This window comes from Aspergillus caelatus, assembly GCF_009193585.1.
Source record: "Aspergillus caelatus strain CBS 763.97 unplaced genomic scaffold BDV27scaffold_76, whole genome shotgun sequence".
Classification (NCBI taxonomy): Eukaryota; Fungi; Ascomycota; class Eurotiomycetes; order Eurotiales; family Aspergillaceae; genus Aspergillus; species Aspergillus caelatus.
This window is the reverse complement of record NW_022475339.1, coordinates 16741-35256: the sequence shown is the minus strand read 5'-3', so window position 1 is coordinate 35256 and position 18516 is coordinate 16741. Positions and strand designations below refer to the sequence as shown.

At 46.0% G+C, this 18516-nt stretch overlaps 7 protein-coding genes across 7 annotated transcripts; 5 read left to right on the top strand and 2 right to left on the bottom strand.

Moving 5' to 3' along the window:
• The first annotated feature begins 2167 nt into the window (after positions 1–2167).
• BDV27DRAFT_127479 (F-box protein) lies at positions 2168–3818 on the top strand. The gene has a single exon (XM_032066775.1). It carries the CDS (start codon positions 2363–2365, stop codon positions 3548–3550), a length of 1188 nt encoding a protein of 395 aa, XP_031928132.1. The 5' UTR covers positions 2168–2362; the 3' UTR covers positions 3551–3818.
• Positions 3819–4103: 285 nt separating this feature from the next.
• BDV27DRAFT_144754 (Clavaminate synthase-like protein) lies at positions 4104–5271 on the bottom strand (the record flags this gene model as incomplete). Its single annotated transcript, XM_032070297.1, has 2 exons — positions 4104–4805; positions 5110–5271. The coding sequence occupies 2 exons, from the start codon at positions 5269–5271 to the stop codon at positions 4104–4106; spliced, it is 864 nt and encodes a 287-aa protein (XP_031928131.1).
• A 1253-nt stretch (positions 5272–6524) lies between these two features.
• BDV27DRAFT_144753 (class I SAM-dependent methyltransferase) lies at positions 6525–7557 on the top strand (the record flags this gene model as incomplete). Its single annotated transcript, XM_032070296.1, has 4 exons — positions 6525–6580; positions 6631–6747; positions 6799–7055; positions 7124–7557. The coding sequence occupies 4 exons, from the start codon at positions 6525–6527 to the stop codon at positions 7555–7557; spliced, it is 864 nt and encodes a 287-aa protein (XP_031928130.1).
• Positions 7558–7987: 430 nt separating this feature from the next.
• Positions 7988–9377, top strand: BDV27DRAFT_171862 (NAD(P)/FAD-dependent oxidoreductase; the record flags this gene model as incomplete). The annotated part of the gene is made up of 2 exons (XM_032075712.1): positions 7988–9114; positions 9191–9377. The coding sequence occupies 2 exons, from the start codon at positions 7988–7990 to the stop codon at positions 9375–9377; spliced, it is 1314 nt and encodes a 437-aa protein (XP_031928129.1).
• Positions 9378–10431: 1054 nt separating this feature from the next.
• On the top strand, positions 10432–12138 carry BDV27DRAFT_171860 (alpha-hydroxy acid oxidase; the record flags this gene model as incomplete). The annotated part of the gene is made up of 9 exons (XM_032075711.1): positions 10432–10622; positions 10679–10712; positions 10780–10882; positions 10940–11174; positions 11238–11402; positions 11466–11540; positions 11608–11861; positions 11926–12002; positions 12063–12138. The coding sequence occupies exons 1-9, from the start codon at positions 10532–10534 to the stop codon at positions 12136–12138; spliced, it is 1110 nt and encodes a 369-aa protein (XP_031928128.1). The 5' UTR covers positions 10432–10531.
• Positions 12139–13233: 1095 nt separating this feature from the next.
• Positions 13234–14900, top strand: BDV27DRAFT_157245 (pyridoxal phosphate-dependent aminotransferase; the record flags this gene model as incomplete). Its single annotated transcript, XM_032072468.1, has 7 exons — positions 13234–13365; positions 13442–13483; positions 13547–13803; positions 13861–14006; positions 14073–14281; positions 14354–14436; positions 14516–14900. The coding sequence occupies 7 exons, from the start codon at positions 13234–13236 to the stop codon at positions 14898–14900; spliced, it is 1254 nt and encodes a 417-aa protein (XP_031928127.1).
• Positions 14901–16441: 1541 nt separating this feature from the next.
• BDV27DRAFT_157244 (glycoside hydrolase family 1 protein) lies at positions 16442–18369 on the bottom strand (the record flags this gene model as incomplete). The annotated part of the gene is made up of 2 exons (XM_032072467.1): positions 16442–18134; positions 18203–18369. The coding sequence occupies 2 exons, from the start codon at positions 18367–18369 to the stop codon at positions 16442–16444; spliced, it is 1860 nt and encodes a 619-aa protein (XP_031928126.1).
• Positions 18370–18516: the final 147 nt, after the last annotated feature.

Genomic DNA, 18516 nt, shown 5'->3' with positions numbered 1-18516 from the left:
TACCAATCTAGCGCTTGTATAAGGAGAGGTGCACTATCACGTGAACACAAAACTTCAGCAAATGATGAGGTAAATGATACGAGCTATTCCACCATAATTCGTCTTAATCCAATGGCCTTCAATCAATCAATCCTGTGAGCACGTGGAATATTCAAATGGCGGTAATGATAAACCGGGCTCCCCAGTAGAAGCCTCGATTAGCCTTGCCTCGTCACAATGCAACACGAGGGAACATTAGTAGGTATACCTTTACTTTCTTAGCTTCTGGTATATGCAGGCCGACCGGACCCTGTGAAGTTACCTGCACCCAACTGAATTTAATGGCTACGATATGTCAATTGTGCACTAGTAAGTAGAGTGAAAACGTAGGCAAACATATAGTATAGCCCTGCGGCAACCTTCATGATTAATGGCAGGGGCTCTCGCGGGCATACATACACGGACGGTCAATGCATTCTATTGAGTGGTGCACATCTGGGGATCAATTTATGTATACTCTAACTAGGTTCGTTTCGGGGTGTAAATTGTAATCATTCATGCGGGGAAAAAGAAGATACAGTAAACACCGTTATAAGCAATCAATTTAGCCAGCGATTTAAAATGCTTCTAACGGGGGTATGCTTATAGTGAGATTCCTTTATAGACTACGTACTTATGACCAGAATTTTAGAGACTCTATATAATTTATAATAAAATTTATTCATTATTTCTTTTGTGTGGTAGAGAGTGTCCTAGTAGAAAGCTATAATGTGATGGAATATACTTGTTTTCGTTATTAACATGTTGTATGGGTAAGGTTTAGAACTAAATAATTGTATAGCACATGACGATTGACTTTCTCAAATGTAAATAATTGGTTGAAAGGTCCCACTCTACTCATTTATAAGGAATTTTGTAGGGAGAACTAGATAGATCTATAAGACTCCCCTGTATCAGGGGTTTAGGGACTTTCATATGGTAACCTATTTTAGACATCTAATTGGATTGCTTATAACGATTAACGCGTAGATTCCCTATAGCGTGGTTGCTTATAACGGCGTTTTACTGTATTGGTAGCTGAGCAGTGCTCCACATTTATGCAAGAGATAACAGGAACCCATTGCTAGCCACCCTTAACTATTGGGCACCTAATCTAGTTGCGGACAGAAGTGACTGGCATTGGTTTGAACGGAACAAGTCTCTGTACTTAGCACAGACTCCCCAAAGTGACCCCTACTATACAATTAACGCGTCGTTCATGACTGGCTATATACTGCGGCCTTATATTGATATCATTCGTGATCAACAACTTGGGCATTTCGTTTGCCATGTTCCTTACCCAAGTGGATGCCGCAGGTGGGCATTTTCGGAAGTGATGATGCGACTTTATCCCTGCTAGTGTAGCTGGCGCTCCAATGCCTAATGAATTTATTCGTTGTACGCTATGCAGCGGCCCCACTGAGCTAGGGTAGTCCCTGTGACAGCCACCGGCGCTATTCGGTTGAAGGCAAAGTGGAGAAGCGGCGAAATATTTGTGAGAAGGGTTGCATTGTTCACGGATAGAAAGGCTAGACCGGGAGCAAGTACGCTAATAACTGGACAGCCCTGCCAAATGGTATCTTCGCTATGGATCCTATGCTGTATGTGGGACTAGTTAGTATGTAGTAGATGCAGCTTTGCCTCCATAATACAGGGAAGTATACTTTGATTTATCTTTGCAAGCTCAGGCCCTATGCGGGGATTACTGCCGCTTCTCGCGCAAATTAAAAGTAGTGTTACTAGACTAGGATTAGCGCAGCCAGTTCGGCTTTATGGCATCAACATAGCGTGTGGCGTCAGTAACACAGGTTAGCCATGCTAGATCTTTAGCGTATGATGAGATGCAGCTTTTATTCATCTCACATATGGAGCACCTGGGAAATGGGGATTATCCAGGACTATTTGAATATAGTAGGGTGCAGTAGGGACCTTTAGTGGGTACTTGAAGCCTATATTAGGCACAATTTTATATATTCTCCTGCACATGATCCTTGCTTAGAATATGTCTTAAAATTAGGCAATAGGGATTATTTATTGCCCTACACTAAAGCTTTAGCACCGCAGAGCTGTGTGCTATATGACACCGTTCAACCCCCAAGGCCCGCCTCATGGAGATAAGTCAAGAATTCTGAGCGTCTCAGTTAAGGACGCTTTGTCTAGTTCTTCTTTACTTACCAATGAAGAAAATGGTTATTTTATATACGACTCTACTCATTTTGCTTTCATTGTTTTGACACAGAATCTTTCAATCTTTTTGGGAAATAGCGCTCCATACGTTATCGTCATATTTTGCAAGGCCGGGCGACGACAGAAGCGCTACCAGACCTGGTTCTTCGGCACAAGAATGAACTCCTGTCAAACTATGGGCGACTATAGCGACAAAGAAATGTCCTCAGCTCGAGAGCTGAGCAAAAAGATAATATCTTCTTCTACAAGGCAACATCTGAGACGAGCATTCTCGATTGACATGGCAAACAGCCTTCAGCGTCTGAAGGAAAAGTGGGAGACAGGACACTGGCCATTAGCTCGGGTGCAAGGAAAAGCACAGAGTGGGCGTAACTGTTATCTTGTTCAACTGCCGACAGAGTTATTGCTGAAGATCACATCATATTTGCCGGTGATTCCTCGGGCGTGTCTTGCCTTGACCTGCACGCGACTATTCTTAGCAGATGTTGCCGTTCTGAACTCAGAACTACTGCGTTTCACTCCGGATTTTGCGCCGCTCTTCAAGCACTATCGGAACCAATACAACTTTGCGACTCCTCGGTGGCAACTCATCAGACTCCTAGAGAATAGGCGGTGGCTTGCATGTTCCAGATGCTTGAAGCTACATATGGTGGCCTGCTTTCCCCAGCGAGAACAGAAAAAGCAACCTGAACACCGAATTTGTAATCTTGGGAATCTCGCTGGCGTAGTTGATTTATGTCCATGCATCAAATTGACCTTTCACGGAAAGATGGATCTCTTTGACCTTCTGCGAGCGCGACAACAGTCTCTGACAGCTCTGGCAACGCAATGTGGTATCAATACCCAGGAACGCTTCTGCTGGCACTCTTGCGTCATGAAGTACGGATCTTCGGAGATAAAGATTCGGATATTACCTGAGCTGGACGAAACCGACATGCTGAAGGTCAGAGTGGAATACAAGTTCACGATTGAGGCAGGGCAGCTTGGAAAAGAAGAGTGCATGATACCCCGTTTGGGATGTGCACACCGGGCGGTCGATATGTGGCTCGCCAGCGTCTGTAACACATATGACGAACTTGGTTATACGCCGCCGCACATATCAACCTGCAGTATATGCAATACTAGCTTGATATGCTACCGGAAAGGACCCTTACGTATAGATGAAGGGTCAGGACACGCTATATACGACCTCTACACCGAGAGATGTCTTGGATCTGGCAATGCGTCTGTTCCAGACCACCAGTGGGCTGCTCAGAGAAGCCATCCTGCAGGGGTTCGGCGAACCGTCGGTGATTGCGACGAGCATTGCCCTTGGAGTCCCAACAAGTATCACTTCCTCCCATAACCTATGGAATAGATGTACTTGTCAATATCTACGTACAGGTTAGGCAACATAGAGGAGGCAAGTCCCCTAGGCTGTTCCTCATGGCCATGTGCTTCCCTTAAGGCCCCATGCATCTACTACACGACGCGAGCTGCTAGTTATTACGATCCCATTTCTTTATTCCTGGGGTTGCAATCCCCTGCTGCTGCCGAACTAAAACGGGAGGTGTACAACTAGATGCAATATTATATATTGATCTCCTGTTACCAGAGCGAGAACCGCGATGCCCTTCATGGTGTACCAGTATCTTGGCTTCTATTAATATTCCTTTAAATTAAACAAGGTATGGTACGCTTTGGTGCTTAAATATGAGACCTAACTGTTGTTATGGAGCAAGCTTCAATCTAGTGGGAAAGCTTCATGTACGATGTACATCGTATAAAATTGAATCCATCAAATATTCATCTAATAATGAACAACTAAATAAAATCCCCCACCTTAGAGACGGAATAATATCTAATAAAACTTTTACATCACAAATACCCTCATATATTTCCTCTGCCCCATATCAGGACTATGTGGCAGTTGGAGGAGAACTGGCGTTGCTAACCAAAATATCTGTCATGCGATTATGGAACTCAAGAGCAGTGATGTTATCATATTTTACCGGGTTTTGCTTGTTAACGAATTCTGGTATAGCACCCACCATGCACTCGCGATGAGCCTTGAAGAAAAAGACAGTTGAATGTCGCTCGGGCAGGACATGGTCACTGGAGATTTGTGGCATAGAGCAAAGATGTTGGGGAAGGAAGACTTGATGTACACCGGCTCGGATGAAGTCATTTGTTAATCGTTGGAAAGTGTCGCTTACGTTGATCGCTATCTCATCAGGCCTCTCGCGCACTAAAGGAATGAATGTTCCGGGGTGCTGACGGTCCTCATATTCCAGTCCCCCTTTGGTGTCTTGGAAAAGCAGCGTAATGATTCCAAAGTCAGTGTGAGGCCATCCCCGACGAGTCGTACCTTCATTAAGCCGGGACAGGCTAACAGGGGGGTAATAGTTGTATCTCAGCTCACTGGAAGCTGGCACACAACGCCTGACGAACGTTCCCTCAGGCACATCGCACCCAATCTCACACGCCGACATAATATCTAAGCATAGGTCCTGACACTTTCCAAAGAATGTCTCTGTGAATGCTTGGAAGCCTGGAAGGCTGTCATTTGGCCATCTGTTCGGATATACAGTGTCATCTGGTGGGCCGACATCGAAATTCTCCTGTCACAAATGAGCACTTGAGGTTAGCCTCTACAAGACTCCTGGTAATTGACGAAACCACCCCGGTAAAAGGTAGAACAAAAGCTGAAATGACTTACTTTCTCGTCCATCCGGATGTTCCCGGGGTTTGGAGTCCGTAGGCCGGCCGTGGTTTCGGCTCCTTTATAACTCCATCCGCGCTGGGGCTGTGGGCTAGGAGGATTGACGACCCTGGCCTTTAGCTCTGGCCTAAGGTTGAAAAACTTCCTGTTCTGTATGGGATTTAGCATCGAGCTGTACTATTATAGAGGTGAGATAAGGCTACCCATTCCTGCGCTTTCTCAATTGTCTCTAGGGGAAGGCCATGATTGATCAGCTTCACAAAGCCGGTCCTTCGCAAAGAGCCAACCAACGACTTGGCGGCTGCACGCCTTTGGTTCCTAGAGCCACGGAGAAATATGTCAAAGGCCACAGTGGCTAGAGTCATAGCGCTTAAGTGTGCAGTTAATAGTGGTAAGGACAAGGGATTCAGCTTGTGGTGTTATCTTTATATTGTTAAGCTTGAGGAAGTCATATACAGCTCACTCCAAGTGTTCTTGGTCCTTTATACACAGTCATTTCGTCTAGGTATTATGTGTTATGGTCATTGTCGAGAACGTCATCCTAGACTACAGTACGCATTGGCATCTCTCTGAATATCCAGAGTTGGTAATGACCACAGTAGGGCTTGATGCCCCATAACTATATTCCGAAAACGGCACCTACACGTAAGCTGAACGTAAAAAGGCGAGCTAAACAGCTTTTCCTTTGATCTAGAGGTATGAGATGACCGTGGTATGCTCGGGTTATTGCAGAATAGCGTTCCAGAGACTAGGTGACTGGGAATGTGCTATCAAAAATTACAGTGATATAGCCAATGAACAGAAAGCAGAAGAAGAACAGAACAGGTTCTCCCAATTTCCACCACGTTGCCGTGGTACAGCAGACGTGATCTAGCACTCTGGTGGTGCTTACCATGAAGTCTTGAAAACTCATTCGTCTTCCTGATTATTGCAAAGTATAACAATTGTTTGCGCTTCGGTATACTTCCGATAGTACTATGAGGTATTTTAGTCACTTTTGATGGGACCGAAGCATTGGGTCAAATGGAGCTCCCGGGATAACATCTTATTTGCTGCCACCGAAGAGCGTATCCGTGGTCGGGCATAGGGTTTGTTCTCCCGCGGTACATATTTCCGCGGCACTGGGTACTGGGCAGTGCAAAAGCACTGCTATAGAAGGTATATGGAAAGCAGCGTAAGCCTTAAGGTTTTCAAAACATCATCTTCAAATGATTGAGTGAATGCGAATATACTCATAGCAGAGTTTGTGTTCTTCTTGATAAATCCTCTATCTACGACCCGACACACCAGTCGTCGCCACCTCTCCACATATCTTTCGACATCTCTAATGGACGATATAACTAGGGTTATGACTGTTTACTAAAAGACTAATAAATATTAAAAATAATACATGATTAAATAATAACTGATTAATAGCTATAACCTACTAAGGGACTTTTACAATTACTAGGAACTGTTTAATAATCTTTAATAATGGTTTTTAGCCAGTCACAACTTTTGGTAACTGACGTATCCGTTACTTAAATGCTGCTAATGCCCCCCCCGGCCACTATGTACTCAGCCTTTCGCAAATCGGCTTTATGAAGATTCCAACTCTCCAGTACACATAGGATGAAATATGGCTCACCAGGAATTATACCTCCTCAACAACAGGGATCATACAGAGTCTCACCGGTATGTCTGAGGCAAATCTTGTTGATGTAGGGTACTAACCCGGAATGCAGGCTAGACATGCAGCATGGAACTTTAGCCAACTTCATGGGGTATGAGCTGTTGCACCCCTCCATAAGCATTGAAATGGAGAATGGTGTGAATGTTGCTGATGTGGGCACAGGCACAGGGTCAGCCTATGTACACCCTATCCTACTCTTCATTTATTAACAATATTATAGGATATGGTTGATACGTTTATCAAAGTGGATGAACTCCGTTCCCGAAGCGCCACCTTGCCACCTACATGGATTTGATATCTCCAGTGATCAGTTTCCTGCTGAACAGGGAAACATCGATTTTACAATCCATGATGTCACCCAGCCTTTCCCAAACGAACACTTGGGCCGCTATGATATTGTTCACATTCGCTTGTTTGTTTTGGCTCTTCGTGAGCCTGATCTGCTTAAGGCTTTAGAAAATGTCACCGGTCTACTACGTAAGTCTGTTGTCCTATAAGGGATTCTATCTATAAAACCTCGGTAGCATCTAAAGGATTGTGTATAGGTCCAAATGGATACCTCCAATGGGAAGATGCCGACTTTTGCTATACGGCACCTAATCGACCGTCTGTGGAGATAACAAGAGCCATAAATCTAGTCTCTGGGTATATGGTAGATTCTGGTTTGTCACTGCGGATGTCGGATCTTCTTATGCGGGAGGGTAGGAACCTTGGGTTGCAAGGTCTTCGCAAGTACGAATACAGCACACTTGCAACCCCCGAGCACTATGCAGATATACAGCTCTGGTGTAGTCAGTTACTTCAAGCCATACTGCCAGTCACAGTCCTACGGAGCGGACAGACTGGAAACCAGGCTGAGGCCAATGCAAAAGCCTCTCACATGTTGCGGGAGATGGAAGCGGCTTACTCTGATGGGGTTGTCCCCGAGTTAAGGATGTTCGCAGTGATTGGAAGAAAGTGGTGTGGATCCAATATTTAGACATCTGCTTAACCCTCTTTCACGAAGGTTTGGACTTTTGAGAATACATAACGGGGACTATCTAATTTTGTCCTCTAAAAACCCAGTGAATAAAGTACAGAATAAAGAATGTCTGAGCTGTCTTACTAAAAGCATTAGATCCTCATTGAAGCCGTTCACTCAAGTAGAATAGAAAGAATGGCGGGATTTGTCTTCGAAACACTATGACGTTGACCTTGATTTAAATTGGATGGGTACGTTAAGTGAAGTCGTAGTGTATTGTACCGCGAATTGGGCCAATGGACCACGGAACGGTGTTGTTTATGGGGCACAAATTGACCCGTCGAAGGATGCTGACATATATAAACCTGACATAGCACGGTAGCTCCTCGCTATATCAAACTACACGATTCTTTCGATTCGGAATTTTCAACGTCTTAGTGTCTTCATGATGCAGCAGTCATCTTTCTTGCCTGACAAATCATGCCCGAGAACAGATCGCATAATAATCGTGGGTGCTGGTGTTTTTGGGTTGGCCACAGCTTTGGAACTCCGAAAGCGTGGCTACCAACAGGTATTCGTACTAGATAGACACATGCCCCCAGTCCCTGATGGATCTAGTGTCGACATTTCCAGGGTAATACGTGTTGACTACGCAGATCCATTCTATGCCAAACTAGGCTTGGAAGCTTTGCAGATGTGGAGACAAAAGTATGACGACTATTTCAACGAGTGTGAATTCGCTCTTCTGACAGAGTCAATCGATGATCCACGCGTCGTACGCACCAAGCAAGCATTGCGGCTGCTTGGACAAACAGTTCATACCTTCAGAGGGGGAGATGAATTCAAGGCGAGGTATCCACTTTTTGATGGAGATTTGCCCCAGCATATCAATGGCTATTCTAACAAGGTCTGTGGGTGGGTCAATGCAAAGCATGTTATTCAAGAGGTTGTATCCGAGTGCACTAAGGCCGGCATCTCATTCATAACTGGGAAACGAGGGATGGTCATGTCACTGTTGCAGGAAGAGAAAAAGCTGGTGGGCATCAAGCTGGCTTCTGGAGAGACCCTGACCTGTGCTCGGCTGATTTTAGCAACTGGGTCATGGACAAACCATCTGCTTGATCTTCATGGGGCAGTCGTTTCTACTTGTCACCCAGTGGCGTCAATTCAACTGTCCAAAGATGAAGCCGCCAAGCTAGCAAAGCAACCGGTGACATGCAATTTGACATCGGGAGTGTTTGTCTTTCCACCGACTAGCGATAACATCTTGAAAGTGGCAAGGCATGATTATGGATATGAAACAACATTGGCGGCCGAATCCAGAGTGCACATCCGTGCGTGGAGTTCGACCTCCGCCCCAAGACTCTTCAGGCAATCTTTCAAGCCTCAATTCATCCCAGACGAGGCCGACGCTGCTCTCCGTGCGGGTCTCACCTTGCTCTTGCCTCAATTCAAGGACCACCCATGGATCAATCGCAAGCTTTGCTGGTATTCTGATACCCCCGACGGGGACTTTATCATCGATCACCACCCTGATATTGCTGGCTTGTTTTTTGCCACTGGAGACAGCGGCCAGTAAGTACCGTCTACTACTGGCCTTTCCACATGCCTTCGCCACGCTCTACACGCTGTGACGGCTAACCTGCCCTAGCGGCTTCAAATTTCTACCAATTATAGGACAGTATGTCGTCGATATACTTGAGCACAGAGCCCCGAGTATCCATCGCGCCCGATGGGCATACAAACCAACAGGCAGACCGATGTGTAGTGGGATGAACGGAAGCCGAGGTGGCCCACCCAGAAGAGTTCTGACAAGCTTAGAACAAGCAAAACTGTAGTTTCCACTATGACATAGACGTGAAACTGTAGGATAGGACCAGACAAAAGCCAAATATTGACGTTTAACTAAATCTTGTACCTTTAACTCAAGATATACGCGTACGCAGCTTCCATTCAGTGTGGGTCTTCAATATGTGTGCTCCGTGTAATTAGTATTAAATGACAAAAATGTGGGGAGCCTCATTCTGATCCACGGTCGTGGAAGAGAACCTCTGGAACCAAAGTCCGAACGCGATGGAGTAGCGGGCATATAACAGGCTAACCACTAGATACCTACTGAAGAAATGCGACGCCTGCGGCATTGAGTTTAATTCCAGTCTACTGGTCGGACTGTTTTAAGTGGGGCAGCTCTGACACGCATGTAGATTCGCCTGAAAACCGTGGGAACACCAGCTACTTGGTGGCAAGTGATCGGATACCCACCTATCAACCAGAGAACGAGGCCCCAAGGATCGCCAAGCAAAGACACCTAAGGGATTACATAGGAAGTAATCTCCAGCTTTTTGGTTGTGGGGTTAGACTCCGGGATCTGCCATTTAGCGAGGTGGCGACCTGTCATGGTCAATATTTGGGACAGTGGACCAGTTCGCACACACTGAAATAGCTCAACCAAAATTTCGTATACTGGCTCCACTTCAAATACAGACTATACATCAGCAAAATGCTTGTTTCAGGCGCGAAATTAGGCTTCAACTAGCGTTCCAATCTATGGACGTTGGGTTGGGTCAACATGCCAGCGCTAGACCAACCATTTGTTACGCAGAAGGCCACCATATACACCCAGTTGATCCAGTCCTAGCCTCTCAGGGGGCGACAGGAATGTATGGAGGCGAGACACCTATCCATAGAAGTGACTCTTTACTTGCTATGGGTTATATGACGTACGGAAAAAAGGCAAACCAGGCTGTTCGGTAATTCTTCATTGAGTGGCCGGAGACTGAACAGAGGCATCTTGACGCGTCATTGTGGGATCCAGCCCACTCTGTTGGGATAACTATCCCGTTTAGATTTCTGTCAGACGGCGACATGGCTCTCCGCTTCTTTCACATATCTCTTGGATCAACTACGATGCTATGATAGCTTGCCTTTCTGATCCTTACTCCAAAGCCTTTCATTCTACGCCATTATTCGGCACGTGGGCGTGCATACAAACATGAATCGCGAGGAAGTGAAGGATAGAAGTGTCCTTTCTATTAAGGACTTGAAAAATGCAGCTAGACGGAACCTGCCCAAGAGCTATGCAGGTGCTACACACCTATTCAAATGCTGTAGTTCTCTTTCACTGACAGAGTATTCTCAGAATTTCACGATGAAGGGGCCATGGACCTAGTAACGTATAGTCCTATTCCAATTTCAAATCTCATTAACACAAAAGGTAACCGCAGCTTATATCAATGACAGGCTGCAGGAGAACGAAGCAGCGTACAACCGGTATAAGATCAGACCACGCACTCTAGTGAACGTCGAAAATATTGATCTGTCCTCGGAATTCCTTGGATCCAAAGTATTCACATTTTACCATAGCTCCTTTTTCTATACACGTCGCTGAATATTTGTCCAGGTCGCCTTACCAATTACGTTTGGGCCCACAGGCATGCAAAGATTAGCGCACCCCGATGGTGAGCTGGCAACCTCTCGAGCGGCTGCTAGAAAGAACCTTGGTATGGTCTTAGCAATGCACTCTACTGTATCTTTGAAAGAGGTTGCAATGCAAGGCAATGGAAATCCTTATGCAATACACCTGCTAATGCTCAAGGACCGAGCACTGATGAAAGACATTCTAAGAAAGGCTGAAGGTATGTTTTATCCTTATGTCCTCGTTTCATTCTATATTCCAGCTCTCATCCTCTGGTACGTAGAAGCTGGTTATAAAGCAGTGTTCCTGTCAGTAGACTGCCCAACGCTAGGAAAAAGGATCAATGAGCACCGCAATAACTTCATCATCCCGGAAAATCTGTGCTGGCCAAACTTACTATCCAGGGGCAGAGAGGAATTCTTTGGGAGCAATAGTGCCATGCAATTTGGTATACACAGAATCAAGTTATTTCTTTCAATATTGTGACAAGGTTTACTGATACAAGGCCCAGACGCTAGTATCGAATGGCACACTATAATACCTTGGCTTCGGCAAACCACATTCATGCAAGTGTGGATCAAAGGAGGTACAGTCTAGAGACATCCTCATCTTGCTGTGTATGCGCTACATTGCTGATTATATTGTGTTTTCAGTCTCAACTGTGGAGGATGTTGAGCTTGCCATTCAACATGGCGTGGATGGGGTTGTTATTTCCAACCACGGAGGTCGCCAGCTAGACGGAATACCGGCCACATTGGATGCACTCCGAGAATGTGCGCCTGTGGCGAAAGGGAGGATAAAAATAGCCGTCGATGGCGGGATTCGACGAGGCTCAGACATCTTCAAAGCCCTTGCTATGGGTGCGGACCATTGCTTTTTAGGGAGGATCCCTATATGGGGCCTGGCGGTTGCACTCCCTTGATCTAGTATAGTAAGCGGGTACCAATGCTGACTGATAGCCTACTGTGCAGTACAACGGCCAGAGTGGTGTGCAGTTAGCGGTGGATATACTGCAACATGAGCTGAGGATAACTATGGCACTGGCCGGGTAAATCTGTCTTGCAGAAACACATCCATCATTCCAAAGTGATTATTGACTTTCATGTAGGTGTCGATCGATTAGCGACATTAACCGCAATCACCTTTCCATACTGCGGTCAGACGGCATTCTAGCGAAGCTATAGTAGGAAATGGTGTCCAATAGCTATATCGGAATAAATGTTGAGTCAGGCGATATTGGCACTTTGAGACTTGGGCGGAATGGATCTAGGAAACTAAGGATGTCTGATTCAAAAAGGCGAATAGTAAAGCTTGTTCCAACTAATTGGTTTTAAAACCTAGTTACTGGTAGGCAGACATCCGGTGAGATGCAGTGTAACAGACAAGGTATATTCAGGTTAGATTAACATAAAGCAATATAGGTTAACAAGACTAACACGACCTGACTGTTAAGCACTAGCTAGCTGGGAGGCTAATGATGTTTACTTTCATTACCAAGCATACTTCAAATCATATGCTCGGTATACAGTGAGTGCATGGACATCAATTTGTCATGCCTACTATAATTTAGTTTGGCAGAAGAGTGATATTCAAAAAAAAATATGTCAAGAATAGCAGCTAAATAAATACGTAGAATACCAGTAGTTATCTGAATAGGATTTGCCCACCAAAATGTTTTGATGAAAGTGTTGTTGTATTGGTTAGGTTAATCCCTGACGGAATATAGCATTTATGACTCATACCCAAGATATTTCTATCCTTTTAAAAATAAAACCCACTTGTCTCTTGTTAAATGCCGGAAACTACCTATACAACGTTGTTAGTCTAAACAAACTTAGATATAGATCACATCTCTTGAATAAAGATGGTATTGGGGCTCTAAGTTGTACCTTCTCTACTGGCAATGATAAAAAGCACGGGTGCAAGGTGTAATGTAATCTATGTTTAAACAGTCCTTCCTAGTTATCACTCATATATTCGGGGTATATTGAGGCAGATATACAAGTTCAAGAACCATCATGTAAGGGCGCTCAGATTTGGCAAGGATCGGAGATAACCAGAGAACGTTCGGAGATAAATGATCGGAGATGGTCGGATATGGTCGGTTTGGCGTCGGACTTGTGAAGATAAATCCTTATCGATCACTTCTGGATATTCCCTACTCCTATATATACTCCCATCTGACTCACAGTGGGCGTATCTAATTGTTACATATTTAGTGTCACACAGCTTGAGTGATATATTCACGACTTATGGTTTTCCAAAAAGAGATTATCGAGATGAATACGACCATCTCAGCACGAGGGGTTTCTTTTGCAGAGAAGAGGCCCTTGTTCTTCGATGTGCTCGACAACCTGTGGCATCCCGAGTCCAATCCCGACGGTATCATAAATCTAGGACTCGCAGAGAATGTGAGTTACCATATAGCCTTCTCCCGCTCACACCGATTATCTCGTTATGAGCTGACATGTAGCTCCATGATTGTAGTCATTACTACATCCGGAACTTGTGGATTTCATCAACTCGCAGGTACGAGCGTCAATTGCTATTTGTCTTCCGTACTAATCCAGGACTTCTGCAATGGAGGAATAGCGTCTGGATAGCCCTCATGCACTGACATATGGAGACGGATTCTCCGGTTCCAAGTCGCTGCACAAAGCTCTGTGCAGATTCTTGAATCGGCAGTTCCGTCCCCATGTTTTACTTGAGCCGAGTGTTATGGTGGTCACTGCCGGAGCCAGCAATGCGGTCGAATGCTGTGCCTGGTCGTTGTTTGAGTCTGGAGATTATGTGCTCGTTGGACGCCCTTACTGGACCACTTTCCAACATCTCTTTGGCACTCGCGCTGGGTAAGTATCATGGGGATATTTGACGATGGATAAAGTGCATAGGCTAAACTGCAGCAGCGTGAATGTTCTAGAGGTCTCATTTGGACTGGTCGATCCTTTTGGCATCGAGGCGAGTGAGCTCTACGATCAGGCTTGCATTCGGGCTAGAGAGGCTGGCAAGAGGGTCAAAGGGATTCTGCTGTGCTCTCCCAATAACCCTCTCGGTTGGTTTAACCACTTTATTCAATTCACTGGGCCTCATTCTCGAGACTAATTCATACCTGGAGTAGGGCAATGCTACCCCCGTGACGTCCTCGAATCATTGATGAAGGTTTGCAGAAAGCACCATATACACTTGATATCTGACGAGATTTATGGACTGTCTACCTGGAACAATCCACAAATGGAACACGGCGTGAGATTCACGTCTGTTCTATCTTTGGAGGTTGAGAAGTTCATGGATCCCAGTATGGCGCACGTGGTGTGGGGAATGAGTAAGGTAAAGGAGTGAGACCCGCTCCCTGTGGATAACAGCTTCCAAGCACATATTCGCTCACTTCAATCTGCACAGGACTTTGGCGCAACAGGCCTGCGAATTGGCTGTCTAATCAGCCAGCAAAATCCGGCGTTTCTAGCCTCCGCGGAAGGCATATCGTAATTAACCCCCACTTCGCCTTACTACCGCTTGGACTCTTGTCAATTGTTCTAAGCTAACACGTTGAATTTACCGAAGGCTATTTAACTTCCCTTCCAGTTTGGCCGACAACACCGCCACAGCTCTACTCATGAGTGACGAGTATGTCGACAGTCTTGTTGCGCTCAACCGCCACCGTCTGGCTGAAAGCTGTCGCTTCGTGACTGAGTTTCTTCGGGCCCATCAGATCCCGTTCCGCGAGTCAAATGCTGCGTTGTTCGTGTGGGTCAATCTGGCAGCTGTAGTTCACGCTCCATGCCGCTCTGATGATGAGATTCTGGAGAGACTGCGTAGGAGAAAGGTCTACATTACTTCGGGAAAGACCTATGCGAGCGAGGAAGCAGGGTGGTTTCGCCTGGTCATTGCGCATCCACGGGAGGTATTGGAAGAAGGACTTAGAAGGATGACTCTCTCCTTGGAGTAAAGGGGCACGACGGTGCTCCTCATTATTTCTAGTGTGATATGAGTTGTGAATCCCACTGGTCGTTCCTATCACAAGGGATGGAGACCGACAGAGGTAGCTAGTTGCGAAGTGATTACCGTTTATCTAGGGCATGACGCGCCAGGCCTAAGGCTTCTCTATACAGTCTAAACGCTGCTGACACTGCCACGCATTAAACAACAAAACGTTGCTCCCCTAAGTTTCCAGAGTATTCAGCCGAATCTACATATTGACTAGAGTGGCAAAAATAATATATTGGCGTGCCCAAACCATGAAATATATCCGACGCGATCTCCGAACTCATGTCCGAGACGGCATACTCTGCGCCATAACACTGTGGATATTTAACTGCAGGCTCCACCTTATCTGATTGAATCACTTATACTTAGGCTGATGAACGTTGCTGGTAGACCCGTAATAATGAAAATTCTTCAAAATGGCTAAATGCCTGGGAGGATACATAACACAGTTTATGGACGTGGGATATTATCCATCGTATCTTATCTGATGATCTTTAACTCCTCCGAACTAGCATACCCGGATCTCTCTGTTCATCTGTTTATCTTACTCTTTTTCATTTTCTTCTTTTCTCTCTCTCTCTCTCTCTCAGCTGCACTATTCCCATAGCCCCTCTTATTAACCTAAAACAACAAGTCAACCACCATGGAAAATCCCCCATACTCTACCATCACCCTCGACGGCACCCCCATTACCAAAAGAAACATAGACTCTGACAAAAGACCAAATCCACGCAGTGACTGATCACACCGACCCCGCCGTTCTTTCCTCAACGATTCCCTTCTCGAGTCTGATGGCTGGTACCTTGGGCGATCCTTCCCTGAGGATCGCAGCTTGTCTCCCAAGCGTGTATTCTGGCATAAGAAGGTGGGTGAGATGAGGGAGGACATGGTTCAAAGGACTACAGGCAGATCGAGAGTTCGTCCTTAAGAATGGTGGTATTTATTGAACCTTTTGACCTTGATCTACTTGGGCTTATAGTTGTTTAGGTGGGGAATAGAGCCTAACTAACGGGTGTATGTATATGGGTGCGGTTCTGAAATTGGTGGATGGAAAGGTATATGGTGATTTGAGGCACGGTAAGTGGTTTGGCTACATTATGGTATTAGAATGAAGATGCTGGTTCTTACAAAAGGTTGTTTACAGGTGATCCTGGTGTTGTGGTTATTCAAAAGGTGTGAGTTGTAGCAGCGATTACCTCGCCGCCTCATACAAGGCGACCGCGCACCAAAAGAGCGGCATAATACCTATGTTACGATTTAAAATTATAAACAATTTATTTATACTATTTGAAACCTGATATATACTCTCTTAGAGGCCTAAATATTCCCAATCCTAGTACTATATATCGTGTTACCTGCTGGCGTATAGCGCTCTGAATATATGTATACCGCTAAATATCCCATACACTAGATGCACTTTGAACAGCAACCCGCAAAAGTTTCCAAGTCCACTTAGCCAACCTTTAGCTCTATCCATCTAAGCTTCATGGGATGGCGAACTCATCATGAGTAAGACGGTAACCTCGCACCCACAAAATCAACCAAGTCAAAAAAGCTCTTCTTGAAGAATCGTTGCTGCGTCGTCCGATTCACTGCCTGCAACCCAAATTGCTGCTTATAGTCGCCAAATTCCCAGTTATCAGCCCATGACCAAGCCAAAGCACCCATGACATGCACCCCATCCTCGTGGATGGCCTTTAGGATCTCCGACATGAAGGACAGATAGTAGATACTGCGCGGTGTGTCGAACAGCTGGTCGGACAATTCCAGATCGGCTTCGTGGGATACAGGGAACCCGAATTCGGAGACGAACACGGGCTTCCGGAAGGTATTCCAGAGATAGTTGACATACTCTCTGAGGTAGGTAGGTGTGATGTACACGTAGCTTTGGGCACGGTATCCGATGTTCCAGCCATAGATGTTTCTTGTCTCCTGTAAAACGCAGTAAGGGAATAAGGAGTTCTCTGTAGATTGGTTCTTTGCACAGCTCTCGATTCCTCCGGCAGGCTGGGAGACTACCGTGGCGGTGTATGGGTCGACGCCGAAAAAGTCCGAGGTGTTACCTATGTATGAAAGGTCCTGGTCACTGAGTGGTTTGGCCCCCGGTAGAGTTGTCAGCACGGAGTCTGGGTACTGCTCGCCCAGGAAGATGGGGTTGGCATAAAGCCCAAGCTGGATATCCTGAAATCGGTTGGCGGCGATGATGTCGCTGGAGTTGGTTGGATCCCGAGGGACGCCAAAATTGTCATTGAGTTTAATACCCATCTTACCCGTGGCTTTAAGCTGTTCATGGTAGAAATGGTACACTTGCGCGTGCGCATGCACCACATTATCGGCGCCGACAAAGTTAAAAGAATAGAGAAGGGGCTCATTGAATGTGACCCAAATCGGAACTCGGTCGGCATAGTGGGTTAAAACGATCTTCGCATAGTTGACGAAGGCATCCACGAAGGTCTCGTTCTGGTAGCCACCGTTGTAGTAACCAATATCTGGATGAGCTGACCTGTTGTCGCTTCCCACAAACATCAATGGGCTGTCAAAATGGAGCAAGGTAACTATGGGCTGCATTCCGGCATCAAGGACAGTGTTGATCAAGTCGTCGTAATGCTTGATCCCCTGTTCATTGACGGGAGAACCCGGCAGCACGAAGGGTAGGATTCGCGTCCACGGGATCGAGAAACTATAGTATTTGACTCCCATGGCAGCCAATCGTTGAATGTCTTGCTTATAAAGATAGTAGTTCTCGTTTGTCACATAATTCTTTGGCTGAGTTGTATTCACCAGCTTTTCCTGGATGGTAGGGCTACGGCCTTCCAAGCCCATAGCACCTTCAACCTGAGCTGCACTTCCTGCAACTCCGAAGATAAATTCATCTGGGAAGTTATAGCAATCCGTTGGCCCGAAGTAGTCCCGTGGTGGTAGGACTAGCTCACTGGTTGGAACCGCCGTGGGACTGACAGTAGTCGAATACAGTCCGGTAGTCGTATAGTTCTCAAGCTCGGCTTGCTGCCATAGAGACGACCACGCGGCTTGTCCATAAGAATCATCCGTGTCTGTGGCCGTGATCACTGTCTGATTAGGCAGCCAGTTACCCCATGTCGTGGTCACTGGATTTGTCGTGAGGTGCTTGACGGCTTCTGAGTAAGGTGGCGCATATGTCCGGGTTGTGGTTGGCGCGGGTACTGAAGTAGCATAGCTAAAGAATTGTGTTAACTGGGTTGTGCTTTTCTAGTTTGCAGTAAAGTTAGACGTCAAGGTACTCACCGAACGGTCTCATTTAGGGTATAGGAAAAGGGTCGGAAATGGTACTGAGGAGTAGCAGCCGGCTGAGTGCACTGCGGACGCTCAGTATAGCCGTCCGTCATGAAGTACAGTTGCTGCGCATCAGCAAATGCTGCCAGTAAAGCAGCATATGACAGGGAAGCTCGCATCTTTGTTTTGCTTATTGATGGCTCTGTACAGTGTCTGGTGATAACATCGATACTGGCTCCCTGAGGGCTTTTATATACATGAGACAGCCACTAGAAGAATCGCACAAGGATCCTGAAAACTCTTTCCCAGCAATCGCACCGTAGATA

Excerpts from the sequence above, each read along its gene's own strand:
- BDV27DRAFT_127479 (XM_032066775.1), top strand. The coding sequence starts at position 2,363 with ATGAACTCCTGTCAAACTATGGGCGACTATAGCGACAAAGAAATGTCC.